General features: G+C 38.4%; 3 protein-coding genes across 4 annotated transcripts; 2 read left to right on the top strand and 1 right to left on the bottom strand.

Annotated features, from left to right (window-relative positions):
* Positions 1-5441: 5441 nt before the first annotated feature.
* Positions 5442-6542, bottom strand: LOC108173874 (uncharacterized mitochondrial protein AtMg00810-like). The gene is made up of 2 exons (XM_070826357.1): positions 6396-6542; positions 5442-6041 (listed from the first exon to the last, which is right to left on the bottom strand). Exons 1-2 carry the CDS (start codon positions 6540-6542, stop codon positions 5442-5444), a joined length of 747 nt encoding a protein of 248 aa, XP_070682458.1.
* A 6924-nt stretch (positions 6543-13466) lies between these two features.
* LOC103441603 (F-box/kelch-repeat protein At1g22040-like) lies at positions 13467-16301 on the top strand. 2 transcript variants are annotated; one of them, XM_008380284.4, is made up of 2 exons: positions 13467-13709; positions 14598-16301. In XM_008380284.4, the coding sequence occupies exon 2, from the start codon at positions 14604-14606 to the stop codon at positions 16035-16037; it is 1434 nt and encodes a 477-aa protein (XP_008378506.3). In that variant the 5' UTR covers positions 13467-13709; positions 14598-14603; the 3' UTR covers positions 16038-16301. The 2 variants fall into 2 exon arrangements, with proteins under 2 accessions (XP_008378506.3, XP_070683322.1); XM_070827221.1 differs by having other exon boundaries at positions 13494-13709; positions 14374-16301.
* A 2148-nt stretch (positions 16302-18449) lies between these two features.
* Positions 18450-19689, top strand: LOC114824090 (uncharacterized). Its single transcript, XM_070826356.1, has 2 exons — positions 18450-18541; positions 18623-19689. Exon 2 carries the CDS (start codon positions 18631-18633, stop codon positions 19687-19689), a length of 1059 nt encoding a protein of 352 aa, XP_070682457.1. The 5' UTR covers positions 18450-18541; positions 18623-18630.
* Positions 19690-22246: the final 2557 nt, after the last annotated feature.

Raw genomic sequence — 22246 nt, 5'->3', positions numbered from 1 at the left:
TGCTTTAGTTTCAACAGTGTGGGAACAGGTTCACCCTGCATATTTGGAGTGCCAGTGTTGCCAGCCATCAGGCATGCTCGTAGTTAAATTTTGAAGAGACATCAATGTCACTTTATTTTCTAGGTCTCTATCATGTCATATGACTCATGTGTCCTGCTCAATATTGTTGTTGCTACTAGAGTCTTTTAAGTCTTTAGTTGTCTTGAAATTTTCATGGGTTGTCATGATCTGTAGGTTCATTGTAGCTAGGACTAATGTGGAGGAAATTTTCTCATTTTTATTGGTTTTGTTAGTAATTCTTGTCTAGAGAGATTATGATGAGGATGTTTTCAGTTTTCGTGTTTCATTTTTCACAAATGGTGTGAACACAGAAACCAGATGCGTTTTTTTAATTAATATTTGATTATTTTAATTGTGGACACTCGTATATTAATTATTCAGATTTGGTATAAGAAAACTGGCTGAAATTATCCAATTTTTCTGTTTCAGTGGTTTCTTGTGTCCATTTCAGGAATGAGAAAGGGATAATTCTCTTTCCATTTTTTTTTCTTGCAAATGTTGACACTTCACAATGATAGTCAGGGAACGACTCCTATTTCAATTTTATTGTTTGTTTTGCACATCAATAAGATATATAAGAAATTAAAATGTTTTCTTTATTCAACTATGTATCCTTATTGATTTTATAATTGTTTCAATTTATATTAGAGGTAATTTGGTTATCGAAAACTTCATCAATACATTCATTCACAAGGAATGAGGATGGCAAAGGCAAACATATGGGGCTCGTGGAATTCAAAATTTTCTTTTACTCTAATGTACAATATGACACATTCTCAAAAGTGTCCATGTATACAAAAAAATACCTCTACGCTATTTTTTTTCACGTATATTATACAAGAAAAAGAAAAGATAAAAGCATCTCCAGTAAAGTCACTAAATAGAGTCCTTACCACCCTCTACCACCATATGTCTTTAAATTTAGAGACCTTGTGGCTTCCAGTGGGGCGGAGCTCCAGTCCCTATAGTATAGGAATTGGCTGGAGTACTCAAAATTTTCCTCACATTTGAGGACTATATATAGGGACACCTTTGAGTGGGGATGGAAACCCACCCACATCAAAGGTTGCATGCTTCTTCCAAATATTGGGTTTGATTGATGTTGCAGCTCATCCACTTCCTCCAACAGCGCGGGTGGATGCTAGTCGCCAGACAGCTGCTGATGCAGCTGCAAGCTGAGTCTCACATTTTTTTTTTATTATAAATAAACGGTCCAGATTTAACCTAGGATTTTTTATTATATAATTATCAAGTTTAGGGTTTATACTACAAAGATTTTTTCATTGGAGATAATATTCTTTTAAAGACTCAAAACATCTCTTTAGTACCTAAATAAGTCTTTAAAGATGGTGGTGAGAGTCCCTCTCATTAGAGATGCTCTAATAACGTGCATATACGATTTCACACACAGATAGATGCCAACACACTTCTGTAGAAAATCTAAAAGTGAAATTTCCCCATGGAAAATCTAAGAATGAATTTTAGCTCACAACTATTTTCTAACTTCATTACAAAAAAAAAAAAAAAAACATAAAAAGCCTAAAATATATAGAGGATGACAGCTCAAGGTGGTGGACTAGTTATGACATATTATTTGACTAGGGTTTAGATTAAAGTGAAACGCCCTCATAGGAAATCTAAAACATTAATTTGCGTAGGACTTCAAATCTCTTGCCCAACGAAGTCTAAAAGTAAAATTATGGTGATGCTAGAGATTATGTTTTTAAATCTTATTTGTAGATTATATGATGTGTCAGCTGATGATTAAATTCTTTTTTTAAATCATTAAAAACGAAATTGAACCATCAACGGTCCATCATTTGGTTTACAAAATATAATTTAAAAAATAATCCCTGTATTTGATATTTAATGAAGATGTCTAAAAAAACAAAAAACAGAAAGAAGTTGATGCCAAAATTTCTTTCGTTCCAAGGACCTGTTAAATTATTATTTGATCAATGGTAAGTAAACCAATTTTTTAGACCAAATTTGCAAATCATGTTATGTGTCACTAATAGAAAATAAGTACGTTAATCAAGTAAATTATCAAATCATCAACAACCATGTCATATGGTTTATGAAATTTGGTTCATATAGTTGAAGATCAAATCTTCTGCATCCAAAATGGGTGTGGCCCCTCTATAGCCCTAATCATTGTTCAACACATATTAAGTTTATGAAAATTAAATTTATAAACAAATGTCAATCATTAATTGGGGCCATAGAAAGGCTACAACCTTTTTTTTCCCTTAAAAAGAAGGACAACTGGTGGCAAATCACTGTTATCCATCCATGTTGGGCCCAGAGAGGCTATGGGGAATTTCACTCTGCCCGTGGCCACAGTCAAGCAGACTCACCAACTAGGATCATCGATCCCAGTCACATTTTTTGTTTGGGTGCAAGAGATTTGATTTGATCTCATATAGTTAGTCTCCTTAGCATTACTCTTATTATTTTGTTCTATATTGAGACCCAATACTATAGTTTTAAGGAAAAATAATAATTTAAAATAGTTTAAAAGTTGTATCCAATTGATAAATTGTGGGATCTCGCACATTAAATAATAAAATCGACTATATTTTTATTCGTTGTATAAAATGACTGCTAGAAAAAAAAGAGTCAAATTAATGACTCGGTTGCCACATCAATTATGGCATCTCTCTTGAAGAAAACTTTAATATCCGTTAGTCCTAGTTGACATATTTGAGCCACTGTGCCCAATTCCCTGTCTCCTTTTTGTCTCTGATTTAGTTTTTTGACACTTTTCTCTTAATTTAACCCTATACATCTAACACTGTTGAAGCTTTTATAAAATAAATTAAACAAAACAAAAACCCAACTGCAATCCCAATCTCCCCATCATCCATGTCGGCTGCAATTCCTCACCACCGACGAGGTTTCCTTTCCTCACTTTCGACTTCTCACTCTTCCTCTCTCTCTGTTCGGCGAATCTAAATCAAATTATCGAGCTGTTCTTGCATCTCCAAACCATTCCAGATCTTAATCTTTGTTGTCACCGTCGCGTCATTTTCAGATTTCGCCTATACCGGGCGATTAGATATCTTCGCATCCCCAAATTTCAAACTTGACTAAATTTCTGTTCTTATTACAAACTTGACCCATTTTTTGTTCTTTGACGGGTTGCATCGATATCGATGTAGTAAGGATTCGAAGAGAGAGAAGGGTGAGGATAGAGAGATAGAGAATGGAAAAGAACCTTCGCCGCCGACGGTGAGAGGACCGTCGGCGATGGTTGGGTAATGTGGTTGGAGGGGTGGACGTATGGAGTTTTTGAATTTCTTCAATTTTTTTATTTTATAAAAAAAGTTAACAGTAAATTTAAGTTCAGGAACAGGTGTCAAAAGATTAAGGGCTGGTTTGGTATTGCTGTGCTTTGAAAAAAAGCTGCTGTGAGAATAAGCAGCTGTGCTGTGAGAATAAGCGGCTGTGAAATAAATCAGCAGAGTGTTTGGTAAACTTTTTTGTAAAAGTGCTTTTGGAAAAAAAAAAAGTCTGATAGTGGGTCTTTTCATTAAAGGAGCACCGTAGTTCTGTGTGCTTTGAAAAAAAGCCAGTTTTCCAAAGCTACAAATGGCAGCTTCAGCTTTTTCCTTTGATTTCAGCTTATTCTCATAGCAGCTTCCAAAATAAGCCCTTTTTTTTTAGTTTACCAAACACCAAAAACACTCCCAGCTTTTTTTCACAGCAGCTTTTTTTTAAAATCACCTCAACCCCAAACTGGGGCTAAATGATAGACACAAAGAAAACATGAAATCCGTCGCCCTTCTTGTAGTTAGCTCAGACCCATTTTCGAATTTCATTTACACAAAAACAAACGGCAATAAAATAGAGGATGACAGCTCAAGGTTGTGGACTAGTTGACCTTATTAGCCAGCAAGGGTTTTGGCTCTTTGAGATTCTAAGATTCCTCTCATCAGAACCTCAATCAGGGCTTCTTCTGTTCACGCATTGTGGTGGATCAGATTGTAAGAGCCAGCGTAGCGTACCATCATGTATTCACTCATGTCTCTGCCTCCACGTTACTCGAAAAAATTCCAGTGGTGTGGAGAGCAACAATGTAATATATATTAAAATAGGGTAGTTGTGAGGTACACAACACATCAAACTTAAACGATTCAAATAGTATCTATATCAAGTCAGGGCCGGCCCAGGCCTAGTGTGGACAGGGTGACTGTTCGGGGCCCAAAAAAATTCAGGGCACCAAAATTATTAAGGCGGTATATTTATATATGTTTTCATAAGAGTATAAATTTATAAAAATTGGTTTGATTACAAAGAAATTTAACTAGAAGTTGTGGTTTTGTCATTTGAAAATTCTATAGACCAGCCCTGTTGATTGTAACACAAGGTACAATTGCAAGGAAAACAATGACCACCGCGGTATCGTCTATCTACTTGTAAGCCCAGAGTTTTTTGGCTTCTTTCTCTTGATATAAAATAAATTAGTCTTTCTGCGTTTCTAAATTATTGAGTTTGAACTATTTTTATGAGTATAATTTTATCGATATCTTACATGTGAAAATGAATAATTTTCTGATATGAAGTTATGGCATATTTTTTGGTGTCGCCCCGGACCTCAAAAATCTATGGACCGGCCCTGTATCAAGTATACATATTGAACTTTTTAGTTTCAACTATTTGTATAATTCTTCATGAGAAAACAAGTACAAGGGAGAAGCTTTTATATAGAGCTTGAAAGTGGCTTAAAGGCCTATAGACAAAGCTTGATATTAGGCCATATAAAGAACCAAAAAATAATCCAGCTAACCCTACTTACAAGTTTCAATGAAACACAAGACCATGAATTAAGGAGCAAATTAAGGGACAAAGGAAAAGTGACAGCTGCAACTCACACATGTAATTGTGTGTTGAAGAAGCAATACATCACGTCAACATCACTTCCAATGTCCAAAAGTGACAGTTGTAACTCACGTCTACATCACTTCCAATGTCCAGTACATCACTTCCAATACTCCCCCTCAAGCTGGATCAAGAGGGTTAATTGATCCAAGCTTGCACAACAACTGTTGAAATTGTGTAGAGTCTAGAGATTTCGTGAAGAGATCAGCAAGTTAATCATGGCTTCTAGTCTACACAATGTTGATGACATTGGATTGAACTTGTGTACGAATGTGATCACAATCAACTTCAATGTGCTTCGTCCTTTCATGAAATACCGAATTAGAAGCAATATGCATTGCGGCCTAGTTGTCACAAAGCAACGACATTGGTTCCTTGCTGGTGAAGCCAAGATCAAATAGAAGACTCTTTAACCATATGAGTTCACAAGCTGCTGCTGCCATGGCCCTATATTCAGCTTCAGCACTGGATCTTGCAACCACGGTTTGTTTCTTACTCTTCTAAGTGACCAAATTACCTCCAACAAAAGTACAAAAACCTGTGGTGGACTTTCGATCAAGGGTATTACCAGCCCAATCAACATCAGTGTAAGCCATGATGTGATTAGACCCATTTTTCTTCATGAGTATGCCTCTACCGACTGAACCTTTGAGATATCTAAGTATTATCTTGACAATCTCCCAATGAACCGATGTAGGATAATGCATAAACTGGCTGACAAGGCTCACTGAATAAGCAATGTCAGGTCGAGTAATCGTGAGGTAAATAAGTTTTCCAACCATGCGTTGATAAACACCAGGATTGGAGAGAGGCTCACCTTTGGCATCCAACTGAAGTTTGCTAACAAGAGGAGTGCGAGCAGGTTTACACTCAAGCATGTGTGCTTCATCAAGAAGATCAACTACATACTTTCTTTGATTTAAGAATAACCCCTTGGAAGAAGTGGCCATCTCAATGCTAAGAAAGTATTTCAAGACTCCCAAGTCTTTAATGGCAAATTGTTGATGTAGGGAGCACTTAAGAGCATTGATTTCATTCACATTGTCCCCCGTAATTATAAGATCATCCACATATATAAGCATAGCAAGCCTAGGACACCACTGCAAATAAATAAGGAGAAGTCAGCATGACTTCTTTTGAACCCTGCAACTTCAAGAACTGAGCTCAGTTTGGAATACCAAGCTCGAGGGGATTGTTTGAGTCCATATATATCCTTATGGAGCTTGCAAAATTTGTTAGGTTCACCTTCTCGTGGGTGTCCAGGAAGTAGCTTCATGTACACCTCTTCTTCAAGATCACCATGGAGGAAAGCATTTTTTACATCCATTTGAAACAAGGACCACTCGTGATTAACTACCATTGATAGCAATACCCTCACCATGTTCATTTTGGCAACTGGGGCAAAAGTTTCCTTGTAATCAAATACCGTAGGTTTGTGTGAAACCACGGGCTACCAATCGAGTCTTGTGTCTCTCAATGGTACCATTGGAATTGAATTTTGTCTTGTATATCCATCTACTCCCTACAGCCTTCTTGCCTTTAGGAAGATCAACCACACTCCAAGTTTCAGTTTCATCCAATGCTTTGAGCTCTTCATGCATGCCTTTTTGCCACACAGGCGTACATACGGCTTCTTGAAAGCTTCTTGGCTCAAGATTGTTTGACAATTGGTTGAGAAATAATGCATGGGAGGCCGACAATTTTTGGTAAGTAATAGCTTCAGAGATAGGGTACCTTGTAGAGTACATAACGTACTCTTGTAACCTTAACGGGGGATGTCGATCTTGAGCAGGGTTCCTTCTTGGTGCTACTACTGATTGTGGAGTTGCAGCTTGTGGTTGTGGTTGTGGTTGTGGTTGTGGTGCTGGACCACCTCATCAATGTTGGAATTAATGATAGGGTTTGGGGGGTTTGCATGAATTTCTCCAGGAGTAGGCAGTGGAAAGGTGTCCATTAGACTCTCCCCCTGAGGATTATTCTCAGAATCCTTGTGAAAGAAAGGAGTGAGTTCATCAAATCGAATATCCTTAGAGACAACAAGATTCCCAGTGTGTGAGTTATAACATTTGTATCCCTTTTGAGAACTAGAGTACCCCATAAATGCACATTTCACAGCTCTAGGTTCTAGTTTATCACGATGAGTAGCTTGGATGTGGACATAACAAGTACATCCAAAGATCCTGAGATGAGTCAAATCGACGATTCTTCCTTTCATGACTTCAAAAGGTGACTTAGCATTCAACACACGAGTTGAAAGTCTGTTAATGATGTAGGTTGTAGTGAGAAGTGTTTGGGACTAGAATCTCTTGGGAACTTGCATCTGAAACATAAGGGACCTTGTTTTCTCCAACAAATCCCTATTCTTTCGCTCAGCTACACCGTTTTGTTGTGGTGTACCAACACAACTAGTTTGATGTACGATGCCATGATTGCTCAAGTAATTGGACATGTTATTGGATGTATACTCGGTGCCATTATCTGACCTTAAGGTATATAATTTAGAGGCGAATTGATTGGTTATTAGTTTGTGAAATTCTTTGAAAGCTTCAAAAAAATCACCTTTAAACTTTAAAAGATACACCCAAATAACCCTAGAATAATCATCAATAAAAGTGACATAATACTTGTATCCATCAAATGACTCAACACAAGAAGTTCCCCAAATATCTGAGTGGACAACTTCAAAAAGCTTACTGGTTCTAGACTGAGAGGATACAAAAGGCAGCCTAGTGGATTTTGACATTTGACAGGTCTCGCACTCATGTGTACTTTTACAAAAATTTGGAAATAACTTAGACATCACTGGTTCTGAGGGATGAGCGAGACGTTGGTGCCAAAGTTGGTACTCCTATGCATGACTTAGGTTGGCAATGGGATCCTTAACAAGATTGAACTTCTTTGAGAGGTAGTATAGACCATTTAAGAAGAACCCTTCACCAATCTTCTTCTGAATGACTCGATCCTAAAACACAACGTTATGAGGAGAAAATATGGCAAGACAATCCAAAGTGTGCGTGATTTTTCCTATGGATAAAAGCTGGAATGGAAATGAAGGTACGTAAAGTGCAGTGGACTCTACATCATTACTTATCAACCTAATTTTTCCTTTTCCTAGAACAGGTTCCCCTTTACCATTTGCTACAGATACATGAGTAGGATCAGTTAATTTTTGAAACTCATGTAGACAAGATGTTTTATTAGTTATATGATCAGTGGCACCTGAGTCTATAATCCAAAAATCATGTGTGAGATGTGCATTGAAAGCAGTGGAGAGTGCACTGACAATACCTGGGATATTATCGTGCGTTGTGGTATCTGAACCTGCCAAGAAGCCAATGAATTTTCCAAGCATGGCAGTGGAGTTTTCAGTGATCATCTTTTCATTCTCAGTGGTCCTGTTCTTTCTTTGGAGAATGGCAACAAATTCATTAATCAAGGAAATCGGATTTGAAGTGAAGTTTGCCATCTCATCAGCTGAACAACTAGTTGCACGAAGGGCTTTTGGAGCAAACCCTTTCCCATCTTTGATCATTTTTCCTTCCTTGTCAAACTTAGGTTTTAACTCAGGATGTAAGATCCAACATTTTTCCCGTAGGTGCCCCTTAATGTTGCAATATGTGCACTTCCAGTCAGCCTTCTTCCCATTAAAACTCTTTCACCAAAAATTTTGTGGTTGCTAGTGAAAACCCTAGCCTCAGAGCTAAACTTGGGCTCAATATGCATTACCTTTCTTCGAGTTTCTTCCCTTTGAACTACATGACACACACTGATGAATGATGGTAATTCTGGGGTCATTAGCAAATGACTACGAAGATCTTCATACTCATCTCCCAAGCTTGCTAACAGTTGAAACGCTTTATCTTCATTAGCCCTCTTCAAGAGCACAACGGATTCGGTTGTGTGTGGACGGTATAAATCAAGCTCATTCCACATAGATTTCAAGCTTCCAAGGTGCTGAACGAAGGATTGGTCATCTTGCTTTAGGCTAGCAAGACTCTTCTTCAGTTCAAATACACGGGCAACATTGTTTTGGCTGCCATACATTTCCTTAACAGATTCCCATAGTAGGTGTGAAGATCCTGAATAGCTGAAGAGCTCTGACAACTTGGGCTCCATCGAGTTGAGAATCCAAGACATTACGAGCTGATCATTTGAGTGCCATGCATCAAAAGAGAGTGAGGTGGATTATGGAGGCTTGATGGTTCCATTTACGTACCCTAGCTTCGATCTTCCTCCTAGGGCAAAAGAGACGACTCGTGACCAAGGCAAATAATTGAACTCATTCAACAATACTGAGCACAGTCGTTGGTTTGGATTGATCTCACCGTGTATCATGTTGGTTGGTGTTGAGGTTGAGGAACTTGTATTCTCATAACCGAATGGATTGTCTTATGCCATCTTAACAAATGATGAACAGAAGGAAAAATGAACTAAAGAAAAAAAAACAACAAAGACAGGACCCTATGGTTCATGCTCTGATACCATATTGAACTTTTAGTTTCAACTATTTGTATAATTCATCATGAGAAAACAAGTACAAGGGAGAAGCTCTTATATAGAGCTTGAGAGTGGCTTAAAGGCCTATAGACAAAGCTTGATATTAGACCATATAAAGAACCAAAAAATAATCTAGCTAACCCTACTTACAAGTTTCAATGAAACACAAGACCATGAATTAAGGAGCAAATTAAGGGACAAAGGAAAAGTGATAGCTGCAACTCACACATGTGATTGTGTGTTGAAGAAGCAATACATCACATCTACGTCACTTCCAATGTCCAAAAATGACAGCTGCAACTCACGTCTACATCACTTCCAATGTCCAGTACATCACTTCCAATAATACATATACATGATGTACGGGCGATGAGGTAAGTGGTCCAATTTAGGAGGAGGACGATATTCATATTCATATGAATTTGTTGTTGTCGTTAATTTATTGGGGATGCCAACAGTGGTCCAATTTAGGAGCAGGACGATATTCATATTCATATGAATTTGTTGTTGTCGTTAATTTATTGGGGATGCCAAATGGTTGGCTCCAATTCCACAATATATATGACAACGTAAGTGAATACGAGTAAGTGTGTAGTAGTGAGTACAGCTGACTCTCAATATCACAACTGTACTATATAACTTGTCCGACGACCTCATCATTGGCCTGTGTACTATATAACTTGTATGATGATGGTGTGTTAGAACTAAGATTACGTATTAGTTATGCAAATTAGTCTGCAACACTTATTTACTATGCATATTCGATATTTATTCTTCAGTATCCTTGTGTTATAACTTGACAACTTAATGGAACCAATTAAGATGTTTTATATTAACCAAATCATCGGTAAGATGCATCAAATCAATAATGAAGATGCCTTAGAACAGCAGTGAAGATGTCTCACAGCAGAGTTGAAAAATGCAAGTAGGGAACTGATTTCTCTAGCCCATTTTGCATCCATCGTTCAGATTACCTTGGTTGATGCTTGTTTCGGCCAAACAACTAGGGCAAAGGGTGCCGTTCTATGACCATCCCACTGAGCGCCAAGAATAAATTGGGGTTCATCAACGGGAGTGTCGAAAAGCCAAATGAAAAAAAAACAACTGTTGAGTTGACCATCGCACATGCTACTTTTGCCATGATTTTTGTTACATTGAAGAGATTTTACCCCGAACCACGTTCATTAATTCTTGTGTGATGGATATCTCTTCTATGTCCCTAATGTTTAGGATCTTCGATATATGATTAGATGCTAAAAATGTATCCTTTACCTGTATTGTTAGATTTTTATTTTTATTTTTTAAGAATGAGGACGATATTCATTTATAGATTGAACAATTCGGTACACGAGAGAAGATAGAGTGCGTCAGACGGGCCTTTGATAAAATTTTGTGGGGGATTTCAATGCTGTCGAAGGGGAAGAGTTCATCGAACCAAGTGGCATCCTGATCACATCCAACACCAAACCAGGCTAGCCTATGAGGGACAACATTAGCTTCCCGACGAACATGATCCAACCTGGATTGTGGAATCAATTTTATAAAATACCGAACATCATTAACAATGGATCCCACACTGGAATAATCTTATTCCCATTGTTGTAGAGCAGCAAGGATAAGCAGTGAGTCCCCCTCTAACATTGTAGCACAAACATGCAATTCCTGCAGCAGAAGCACAGCCCTTATTGCTGCCACCGCTTCAGCATGCAAAGGAGAAGGGAACCCCCACCCTCGACGTCCAGCAACAGCCTCAAGAAACTCACCCTTCTCTTCCCTCACAACCACTCCAAAGCCTCCCAAGCACCGTCAAAATTGCACTTTACTCTCACCATATCTGGTTTATGCCATTTCTGCTTTCCCGGGGCTGCTTTAATTTGCTGCTTCGTTCTATGCAGACTTGTGTATTTCTTCAAGCAGAAGCATGCCTCAGCTCTGAACACCATGTCAACTGGTACTGCCAACTGTAGCGTTGGCTGCTAAGGCAGGGCGAGAAGAGGATGTGTCCGTGTGGGGGCCTGTTATTAACGATTTGAGAAGTCTTCTTATGGATCTGCCTTTTGTGGAGTGTGGACATGTTCAGAGGGAAGCCAACTCAGTTGCGCATCGTCTTGCTTGGATGGGGCTCAATTATCTTCAGGAGGTGTTGTGGTTTGAGGTGCCTCCGGATTTGATTCAAGATCTGTTATTTGAGGAAGGAATGTAATCTTGTTTTCTATTGTTCATTTGATGATAGTTTTTTCATTGTGCAGGACACTCTTTTCCTTAGACCGGATTGAAAGTCCGGACAAGGTTTTTATCGAGACCCAATTAGCACACTATTCTCAGCTTGTACGAATTCTGATTTGTTTTAATGAATATCGTACTTGTTTCAAAAAGAAAAATTAAACAAATGATATTGTCTACACGGAAAGTAGTTGCCTAAGCCTCACAATGAGTTAACAATAATGTGGTTTAAATTTATTTTTGGTAAAAATCAAACATAAAACCTCTCACCTATTAAGTAACGAGAAAAGACAAGTAATTTAGGTACAAATGATTGAGGAGGATCGTAGATCCAAAATTAAAGGCTTGATCAATTTCCTCGAAAGAGGACGGTCTCCAAAACTAAATACATTATAATGTAAACTACAAAAACTTCAAACAGGCACGCGTCCGATCTCATCAATCCAATAGCGAATATCACGCAGCAGCCAAATTTTGACGCTAACCCACGTGAGTCAATTCCAAAAAATGACTAAGGAGGTATTGATTCAATGAACATTTCTTCACAACATCTTTGATTGCTAGAGAAATGCTAGTTAGACTCTCCCAAAAGTGAGAGTCTATCTAGTTTTAAGAGAGTCTCATTAGCATTTCACTTAATTGCTATTAGAGAAGATTGAATTTAGGTATTTATATAATAGGCAAATTAATTCACACTCTTCAACAAAGCAAATTAAATCACTTTTTCAACAACCAAATTAATAAAAACTTGATTTATTTGTACTTGATTGTCCCTCTCTAGACGCAACCATAGAGATGGCAACAGTTCGGTTTGGGGACAAAAATGTTATAATCATCCTCATAACTACGAAAACTAATTATATTCATAATTGCAAATTAACTATCGGGTATTATCCATAACCATACCCATCGAATAATGGATTCTCCATCGGTTAACGGTTATATCAATTTTCGTCAATAAAAAAAAATATATTCATTCAATTAACGCATGATAATTTAGTAAATATTAATTTCGTCATTAAATATTCGATGTATAAAATGATTTAATGAATGGATCTTGTGAAGCATAAAAATTAAAGATAAACGTTGATAATGTTGGTTTGATTTTTTATATCTGTCATAAGTAGCATTGAATTCTCATAGATTTTGATTCATATTAAAACTTTTGAACTTTTCCACAAAATGCAACTTACACAATACAATTTTTGTATTCTCAAGGTAATGGATTGGTGAATAATATATATAATATGTTCGGATTTGGTTATGGATATGGATTGGGTATGCATATAATCATATCCAAAATCATAACCGAATAATAATCACGGTTTTTCCTCATATCCAAAATATACTTGAATTTTTATACCCAAACTCAATCCATTCGGATGATTATCCACGATTATCCGGTTTAATGGTTAGAATTGTCATCCATACGCAATCACAACACCCTACCCTTAACAGATCCCATGATGGAAGACCGAACTGAAACTGAAGGCATTTGTTGGCACACGAAATGCTAAGGATCAAAGACTTTTTTTTTAGGAAATCTGGATCAAAGACTTTTAAGATATGCAACAATACTTTAAAGTTGTTTGTGTTGGACAATGGTTCGTCCTTCTAGGATGCACTCATTAATTTATGACATTTCATCTTTGTTATGTTGTAAAGCTTCAAAATAATTTCACATTCTTTGCCACGAAAACAAAAGTAGTGTCATATGATCTTGTACATCATTCAGTCAGTCAAATACGTCCCATAGAATAAATGACTAAATTATTGGTGGTTGGAATATTACGAAGCTTGCTATGAATGCTATTTACTTTTTTTGTTGAAAGTGACAGTCTAACCTTATGTACCAGACTATAGTCTTTCTCTAATATCATCAAGCAGAAAAATGGTGAATGAAAAATCAGCTTGGACAACGCGGCGTTACCCAGTAAACTCCAAATAGTCTTGTCCTCCTCTCTCCTTATTAGGACGCAGCAGATCAAGCTTCAACAAAAAGGAGCACCTTACCAAACCTCTGAGGCTTCAGATTTTTCTCTGGACAGGTAAATTCTGATGCATACCGAATTTCTCTTTTTCCTTTTTTTTTTTATCAATGTGAATTCTTACGACTATTTACCTACCCTTGTTCAAAATTTGTCCGCAATTTGGTGGTTTTAGGGGAAAGATTCAATTTTTATTGTTGTTTTTAAGATTTTGTTTGTGGGAGTTTATAATTTCTATAGCTGTTTGAAGTTTCATAGGCTGAATTTCAGTGGATTATATGTATTTCCTTTTCATTTCCTGGAATAGTGAAATTTTTTATGCTGAAATTTTCATGGGGTTTTTGAGTAGTTTGGTAATTATACGTCAAGGTTGAATTTTGCTATAAATATTGGTGATGGTTTGCTGTAAATATTGGGATGAAAGTAAATGGTTGTTTGTGGGGAGAGTGTGAAGGTAATTTTTAGAGGAGGGGTTTCAGTGATCTTTGGAGTTAATTTTTTTGGGTTATTCCATGAGAAGCAACACGAAATTTAGTCCATATCAGTCAACAGCATGTGGGATGCCTTTTGTTAACTTTGGAGCCAAATGTGCACAAGTTTCATATCGCATCCGGTTTGATAACTTTGGAACTGGCCTCGTGAATTTAGCTTGTTGTAGCTGTTTATGCGTGTTCATTTAGCCTTTTGCATTCTCGAACTGAATGTAGAATGAATAATTTTGCAGAACTTGGATTAAAGTCAAATTTGGCCTCGTTTCTTTAGGTTCGCTGATCCCAGTTCTGGTGTGCGTGTGTCCTTTTATTTTGGAATTGATCAACTGAAAGTAGAATGAATAATTTCTGCTTCCATGAGGCTAAGTCAACTATGTGGTTGTTTTTGAGTTTGGCTGGTCCCAACTGTGGGACTAAAAAGAGTCGTGTGATCACTGAGATTTACTGATCTTTGCAGTTTCTGATGGGGGCTCTTTTGAGTTTGGCTGGTCCCAAGTCTGAGAGAAATGAGTACCATGAGATCTCTCAGAATGACACCTGCAAGAGGCAAAAAACGTCACCATGCACTTTTGAGGAGAGCCAAAGACTAATTCCCACTCTTCCTGATGAGCTATCGATCCAAATTATTGCTAGACTCCCTAGAATTTGCTACTTCAATGTCAGGCTGGTTTCCCGGAAGTGGAAGGAAACTGTTACTAGCTCTGAACTATTTAAATTGAGAAAAGAACTTGGTAGAAGTGAAGAATGGCTCTACTTGTTGACGAAAATTGAAGAGGATAAACTTTCCTGGCATGCTTTAGATCCCCTGTCAAGAAGGTGGCAGAGGCTACCTCAGATGCCCAATGTAGTTTATGAAGAAGAAATCAGCAAGAGTTCTTCTAGGTTTTCGATGTGGAATATGGTGGGCCCAAGCATCAAAATTGCTCATACTATTAGAGGCTGGTTAGGGAGAAAGAACGCATTTGAACAAATGCCGTTTTGTGGTTGTGCCATTGGTGCTGTTGATGGATGCCTTTATGTTCTAGGTGGATTTTATAAAGCTACGACCGTGAGGTGCGTCTGGAGATTTGATCCAATTCAGAATGCATGGAGTGAAGTGACAGCCATGTCTGCAAGTAGAGCCTATTGTAAGACAGGTATTCTGAATAACAAACTTTATGTTGTTGGAGGGGTTACTCGGGAACGAGGCGGATTGATCCCTCTTCAGTCTGCTGAAGTTTTTGAGCCCTCCACCGGTACATGGTCTGAAGTACCAAGCATGCCATTCTCAAGGGCTCGAGCGCTACCCACTGCCTTTTTGACTGACATGCTAAGGCCTATTGCCACCGGGTTGACTCCCTACATGGGAAGGCTATGTGTATCCCAGAGTCTGTATTCATGGCCCTTTTTTGTTGACGTCGGGGGAGAAATCTATGATCCCGAAACAAATTCTTGGGATGAAATGCCTCTTGGCATGGGAGATGGTTGGCCTGCTCGGCAGGCTGGTACAAAGTTGAGCGTTGTGGTAGATGGTGAATTGTATGCTTTTGATCCTTCGAGTTCTTTGGATAGTGGTAAGATCAAGGTGTACGATCAAGGAGAAGATGCTTGGAAAGTTGTTATAGGAAAAGTCCCTATTCATGACTTTGCTGGTTCAGATTCTCCATATTTACTTGCTGGTTTTCATGGAAAACTTCATGTCATTACAAAAGATGCGAATCATGAAATCGCAGTTCTGCGTGCTGACCAGTGCGGTAATTTGGGTTCTTTGTCACCAACCTTAGCTCCTCTCCTGGCTAGCTCCTCAGATGAACACTCCGACGCACCGGCAGAATCAGACGCAGTTGTGTGGAAGATCATTGGGACTCGGGATTTTGGTTCAGGTGAATTGGTTGGCTGTCAAGTTCTTGATCTTTAGCACAAGGCTGAGATTCCCTTCGTTGAATCTATACGGGCGAGCTGTATGGCGTGCGAAGATTGAGTTGAGTTGATAAGTGGTGCACTTTGCATATATAAGCACATGCTTTACATTAATAAGCATATATCAGAATAATGTATGTCGCCCTCGACATTGAATCTTCCTAACTTGGTGTCCATTTGCTCGATCATGTACGCCCGTGAAAAGGAAAAAGAAAAAGATCATGTAAATTTGATTGAATATAGTTGTACAACTTTAGAACAATCCTATCAAAAGTACTTACTAGATAGTGTTACAACACAGTTGGGACTGCATCTATACAAAACACGGATGCTCATATGCGTTTTTATTACAAGTACTTTTATTAGAACTTCATTGTAACTTTTATTGAAAATCCGAGTGAAGTGCTTCATGAACCAATCTTATGACCCGTAACTTTTAAGCTTTTCTGTCAAACATATTAAAAACACTTTTAGTCAGCAGCCCTTCCAAAAACAGTCTCAAGTCCGTATTTATCATTTACTTTTCAAAATATTATCTGCCCAAGAAAACATTATCCTCAAAGTGGTTGCCTTCCATGATTTTGATCAGAATAGGTTAGTTAGGGTGACATTATTGACTAATTCAATAACAACGTGACAAATATTGATGTTGAGGAAACACTAAAATTAGATGCTTCCCATGAACCAAGTCACATATGGTTCAAGTCATCTTCTTCTTTTTGTCTTTGTTTTTTTATCAAACGATAGATTTTTTATATTAGATGTTAGATTAGGGAGACGACGGGGGTTCTAACAACTGTGGTGCAAGGGCAACACTCCTCTCCACCACTGTGGTAGAGGACCACTTGCAAGCACTGTTCTAAAAATCTCCGCCTAGGCACTAGGCAGCTAGCTACCATCCCGATTAACCCTAAGCATTTGAAATTAAGAAAGGGACCTAGACATGCTTAGGCGTCTGCATAGCCCGCCCAAGTGTCCGCCTAACCCGCCTAGGTCGCGACTCACTTATACAGAAAATTGATATCTTTCATTTTGCATTTTATAAATAAAATGTAAGATATTTGTTGAATACTCTAATGAACACCCATTATATGTTCCCCATTTCTCAATATGTTTTAATACCTTATAATTTATAGTTCATTTTATTTTGCAATTTATGCCTCCCCATAGAAGTATAAATAAGAACCTATTTATACAATGTATAATAAATTTACTTAAATCCACCTAGTCTGCCTAGGCCCACACCTAAGTCCCCCCAAACCGTCTAGGCCCTAAGTCGCAGCCCACTGCCCAACTAGCACCTAGCGTCTTTAGAACCTTGCTTGCAAGTCATCTTTAAAAATATGCTGGATTCTAAATCCCCCATTATTTAACATTCTCCATCTTGTTGTAAATAGTATAATAATGTATGCCCACATGCATACAGTAGACATATCATATGCTTAATAGTGTTTTTGTTTGTTTCCATGGTGATGCTCTATAAATAGAGCTTTACGAATGTTCAACTAAAGCAGAAAGAAAAAGGAAGAGAAAAATATATAATAGTAATAATATACCTTACTTCCTCTGCAACAGCTTGTGTTGGTATAATACTCTGCAACTACTTCGTTCTTATCCCGAATAAAGGTTATCTCTCTATAACTTTTACATTTTTATAACACGTTATCAGCACGAGTCTCTAAGTATAACCATGTCTCATTTACATTCACTAAACAATAAAGGAAATCATTCTCTCATTTCTCTCCGCCGAACGAAAAAAAAAAAAAAATGTTTCCTCTAAGGTTTTTCCTGTTCATCTTCTTCATCTGCCTCAAATGCGTGGTATATCCTCGCGACGAACTATTTGCTCCATGCCTGCTCGTAGTTCTCCAACTAGCAGTTACATACATCTTTGATTACTTGTTTGGTTTGGATATTGATTACTAACATAGTATTTATATTGATTTTACTGCAATCCAAGATGGTGCGGTACAATCGCCCATCTTGAACTGCAAATTTCATCTTACTGCGATCCAAGATGGTGCGGTATCATCGCCTATCTTGGACTGCAGATTTAATTTTACTGCAAATTTCAGGTGGAGCGGTATAATCGCCTTCCTTGCTCTTCAAATTTAAATTTACCTGTTATTTAATTTTACTGCAAATTTCAGGTGGAGCGGTATAATTGCCCTCCTTGCTCTTCAAATTTAAATTTACCTGTTATTTAATTTTACTGCAAATTTCAGGTGGAGCGATATAATCGCCCTCCTTGTTATCCAAATTTAAATTTATCTGTTGTTTAATTTCATTGCAATTAAAGGTGGTCCAGTATAATCGCCCACCTTGCTCTGCATATTTCAATTTTCTTGCTACTTGAGTGGTGCGGACTAATCGCCCATTCCATGTTACATTCTTTCAATGAGAATAGTGCGGTACAATCGCCCTTCTCATTCACCCTGAAAATCTCGAGCCAGAAGTTTCGAGTGCTTATCATTTTGGCCTGAAGATCAAAATGAAAAATTTGTAAGAACCAGAAGTTCTAACATCACATTCCTCTAGGAATACATATTACTGCAAGTTCTTACACATCTCATTTTCTTTCAGAAAAGAAAATGACGAACTTGGCTAAGCTTGAATATGCTGCCCTGGACATTACCGGGAAGAATTACCTTACTTGGGTACTTGATACCAAGATCCATCTGGAAGCAGGGAATCTTGGAGATACCATCAGGGAAGAAAGCAGCTCATCTTCTCAAAATCGGGCGAAGGCTATGATCTTTATTCGCCGCCATCTTGATGAGGCACTAAAGAGTGAGTACTTAACGGTTGAAGATCCGTTAGCTCTCTGGGAGGCCTTGCGAAGCAGATATAATCACCAGACAACGGTGATTCTTCCAAAAGCTCGCTATGAGTGGTCTCACCTGAGAATTCAGGATTTCAAATCAGTGGCGGAGTACAATTCTGCGTTGTTCAGGATTACCTCTCAGATGAAGCTCTGTGGGGATACCATTACTGATGAAATATTGCTGGAAAAGACTTACAGCACATTTCATGCCAATAACGTGCTCCTGCAGCAGCAGTATAGAGCGCGAGGCTACACTGAATACAACCAGCTGATATCTGTGCTCCTGGTAGCTGAACAGAACAATGAGCTCCTGATGAAAAACCATAATTCCCGACCTACTGGATCTGCACCATTCCCAGAAGTAAATGATACTTCCCTCGAAGTGAACGCCACATCCTCTGGTGGTAATTATCATAAACAAGGACGTGGCCACATACGAGGTCGATGGAATAAGAAAGGCAAGAACCATGGTGGTCAGTTTCACAACCAGGTTCAGAGGCATAATTCTGGCCCGAGCTTCAAAAATGTGAATCGTCACAAAGGCAAAGCTAACATGACCAATGCTCCCAGGAACTCTGAAGGAGCCTGCCATAGGTATGGTGGCAATGGGCATTGGGCGCGAACTTGTCGTACCCCAAAACATCTGGTGGAGTTGTATCAAGCCTCCCTCCAGAAGAAGGGTGTCGAGACCAATTTTCTCGACCAGGCTAAACCAATGGATATACCTGATCCAGTGTTTGATTTATCAGGGCAATTTGACGCAACTCACCTAGATGTTTCAGACTTCATTACGGAAAGGGGGAATGAAGTATATCGGTCCGACTAAATCGTTTATGTTTGATGTACTTTTATTATGCTGAACTTGTTGTCTAAAACTAGTTTTTCAGATTCAATAAAAATGGCATGTAAATTTCCTGTTATAAATTGTTTGTTAACTGTGATTCCATTTACTCAGAAAGCATGGATAAAAACTGTGGTTATTCTCAGAACATAAGAAATGGCGGAGATATTTGTCTTGCAGACAGTGCAACCACACATACAATACTTCGTGATCGAAAGTATTTCTCAAGCTTAATACTTACAAAAATAGGGGTAACAACAATATCAGGACCTTCATATGTGATTGAAGGCTCAGGGAAAGCCCAGATTATGTTACCAAATGGAACAATATTATCCATACAAAATGCATTGTATGCTACTCGATCTACTCGAAATTTGTTGAGTTTCAAAGACATACGTCTAAATGGATACCACATTGAAACGAAAAGTGCAAAAAATGTGGAGTATCTATGCATTACCTCCAAAGATACCCAGAAGCGTATATTGGAGAAGTTGCGTGGTTTTTCGAGTGGATTATATTATACATACATAAGGACAGTTGAATCACATACTATCATGAACCAGAAGTTCACTGATTCAAAGGTTTACATGCTTTGGCATGACCGTCTGGGTCATCCAGGATCCACCATGATGCGTAGGATCATTACCAACTCTAATGGACATCCATTATTGAGCAGAGACATTGCTATCTTAAATGATAACCCTTGCAAGGCTTGTTCTCAAGGGAAGTTGGTAATTAGACCATCACAACTAAAGGTTGATGCTGAATCCCCATCATTTCTACAAAGAATTCAAGGGGATATCTGTGGACCTATTCAACCATCTTGTGGACCATTTCGATATTTTATGGTTTTGGTTGATGCATCCACTAGATGGTCACATGTTTGTCTCTTGTCTACTCGGAATGCAGCTTTTGCGAGACTTCTTGCTCAGATAACTAAGTTACGAGCACAATTCCCAGATTATCCCATTAAATCAATCCGACTTGATAACGCTGGTGAATTTACGTCTCAAACCTTTGATGATTACTGCATGACATTGGGCATTGATGTTGAACACCCTGTTCCTCATGTCCATACTCAAAATGGTTTAGCAGAAGCATTGATCAAGCGGCTTCAGTTAATAGCCCGCACTCTGCTTATGAAAACCAAATTGCCAGTTTCTGCATGGGGACATGCCATTCTACATGCTGCATCATTGGTTCGATTGAGACCTATAGGCAACCACCAATACTCCTCAATACAACTCGTGTTTGGACATCAGCCAAACATTTCACATTTACGAGTTTTTGGTTGTGCTGTTTATGTGCCTATTGCACCCCCGCAACGCACTAAAATGGGACCTCAGCGTAGACTGGGAATTTATGTGGGTTTTGATTCACCATCTATTATTAGATATTTGGAACCCTTGACGGGTGATATGTTTACAGCTCGTTTTGCTGATTGTCATTTTGATGAGACAGTCTTCCCATCGTTAGGGGGAGAAAATACCGTTCCAGAAGAACGGAAAGAGCTGACATGGGTTGTTCCCACCTTGTCTCATTTTGATCCTCGAACCCTTCAATGTGAAAATGAAGTGAAAAGGATCGTTCATCTTCAAAGCATTGCCAATCAAATGCCAGATGCATTTAATGACGCTATGAAAGTGACAAAATCGCATATACCAGCTGCAAATGCACCTGCCAGAATTGATGTCCCTGTTGGACAAAATAAAGTGGCAGCGAATGATTCATCTGGTGCACGCCTGAAGCGTGGTAGACCACCAGGTTCAAAAGATTCAGCCCCTCGGAAGAGAAAGACGAGGGCACAACTGAATCCAAATGAAATCATTCAGGAAGAGAGAGTCAATGAAAAATCCACAATTCATGCCTCTGGACTTCCAGAAGAAGAAAACGGCCCTGAAGAGACAGAAGTACATGAAAGCAAAGAAATCTCCATAAATTATGCATGTACTAATGAATTGTGGGATCGGAATGAAATAATCATTGACGATATGTTTGCATTCGCAGTAGCCACTGAAATCATATTAAGTGATGATATTGAGCCCCGCTCTGTTGATGAATGCAAACAGAGACAAGATTGGCCTCAGTGGAAAGATGCAATCCAGGCAGAATTAAATTCCTTGGAAAGGCGAAGTGTTTTTGGACCAGTAGTCCAAACCCCAACTGATGTAAACCCCGTAGGTTACAAATGGGTATTTACAAGGAAACGCAATGAGAAAAACGAGATTGCTAGATACAAAGCACGACTCGTTGCACAAGGCTTTTCACAAAGACCTGGAATTGATTATGAGGAGACATACTCTTCTGTAATGGACACAATTACGTTCCGTTACTTAATAAGTTTGGTGATTTCAGAAAAACTTGACATGCGCCTTATGGATGTCATCACCGCGTATCTATATGGAGAATTAGATACTGACATATATATGAAAGTCCCAGAAGGACTTAAGTTGCCTGAAGCAACAAACAAACCACGGGGTATGTACTCAATCAAGTTAAGGCGATCACTATATGGGCTGAAACAATCTGGGCGAATGTGGTA

This window comes from Malus domestica, chromosome 08 (assembly GCF_042453785.1).
Source record: "Malus domestica chromosome 08, GDT2T_hap1".
Classification (NCBI taxonomy): domain Eukaryota; kingdom Viridiplantae; phylum Streptophyta; class Magnoliopsida; order Rosales; family Rosaceae; genus Malus; species Malus domestica.
This window is presented reverse-complemented; position numbering and strand designations above follow the sequence as displayed.

Bases quoted from the DNA above. Each gene is read 5' to 3' on its own strand.
- LOC108173874 (XM_070826357.1), bottom strand. From the start codon at position 6,542: ATGCATGAAGAGCTCAAAGCATTGGATGAAACTGAAACTTGGAGTGTG. The intron at 6,042-6,395 runs GTAGCCCGTGGT...ATTTATTTGCAG, and splicing joins AGAGACACAAGACTCGATTG to TGGTGTCCTAGGCTTGCTAT.
- LOC103441603 (XM_008380284.4), top strand. From the start codon at position 14,604: ATGGGGGCTCTTTTGAGTTTGGCTGGTCCCAAGTCTGAGAGAAATGAG.
- LOC114824090 (XM_070826356.1), top strand. From the start codon at position 18,631: ATGACGAACTTGGCTAAGCTTGAATATGCTGCCCTGGACATTACCGGG.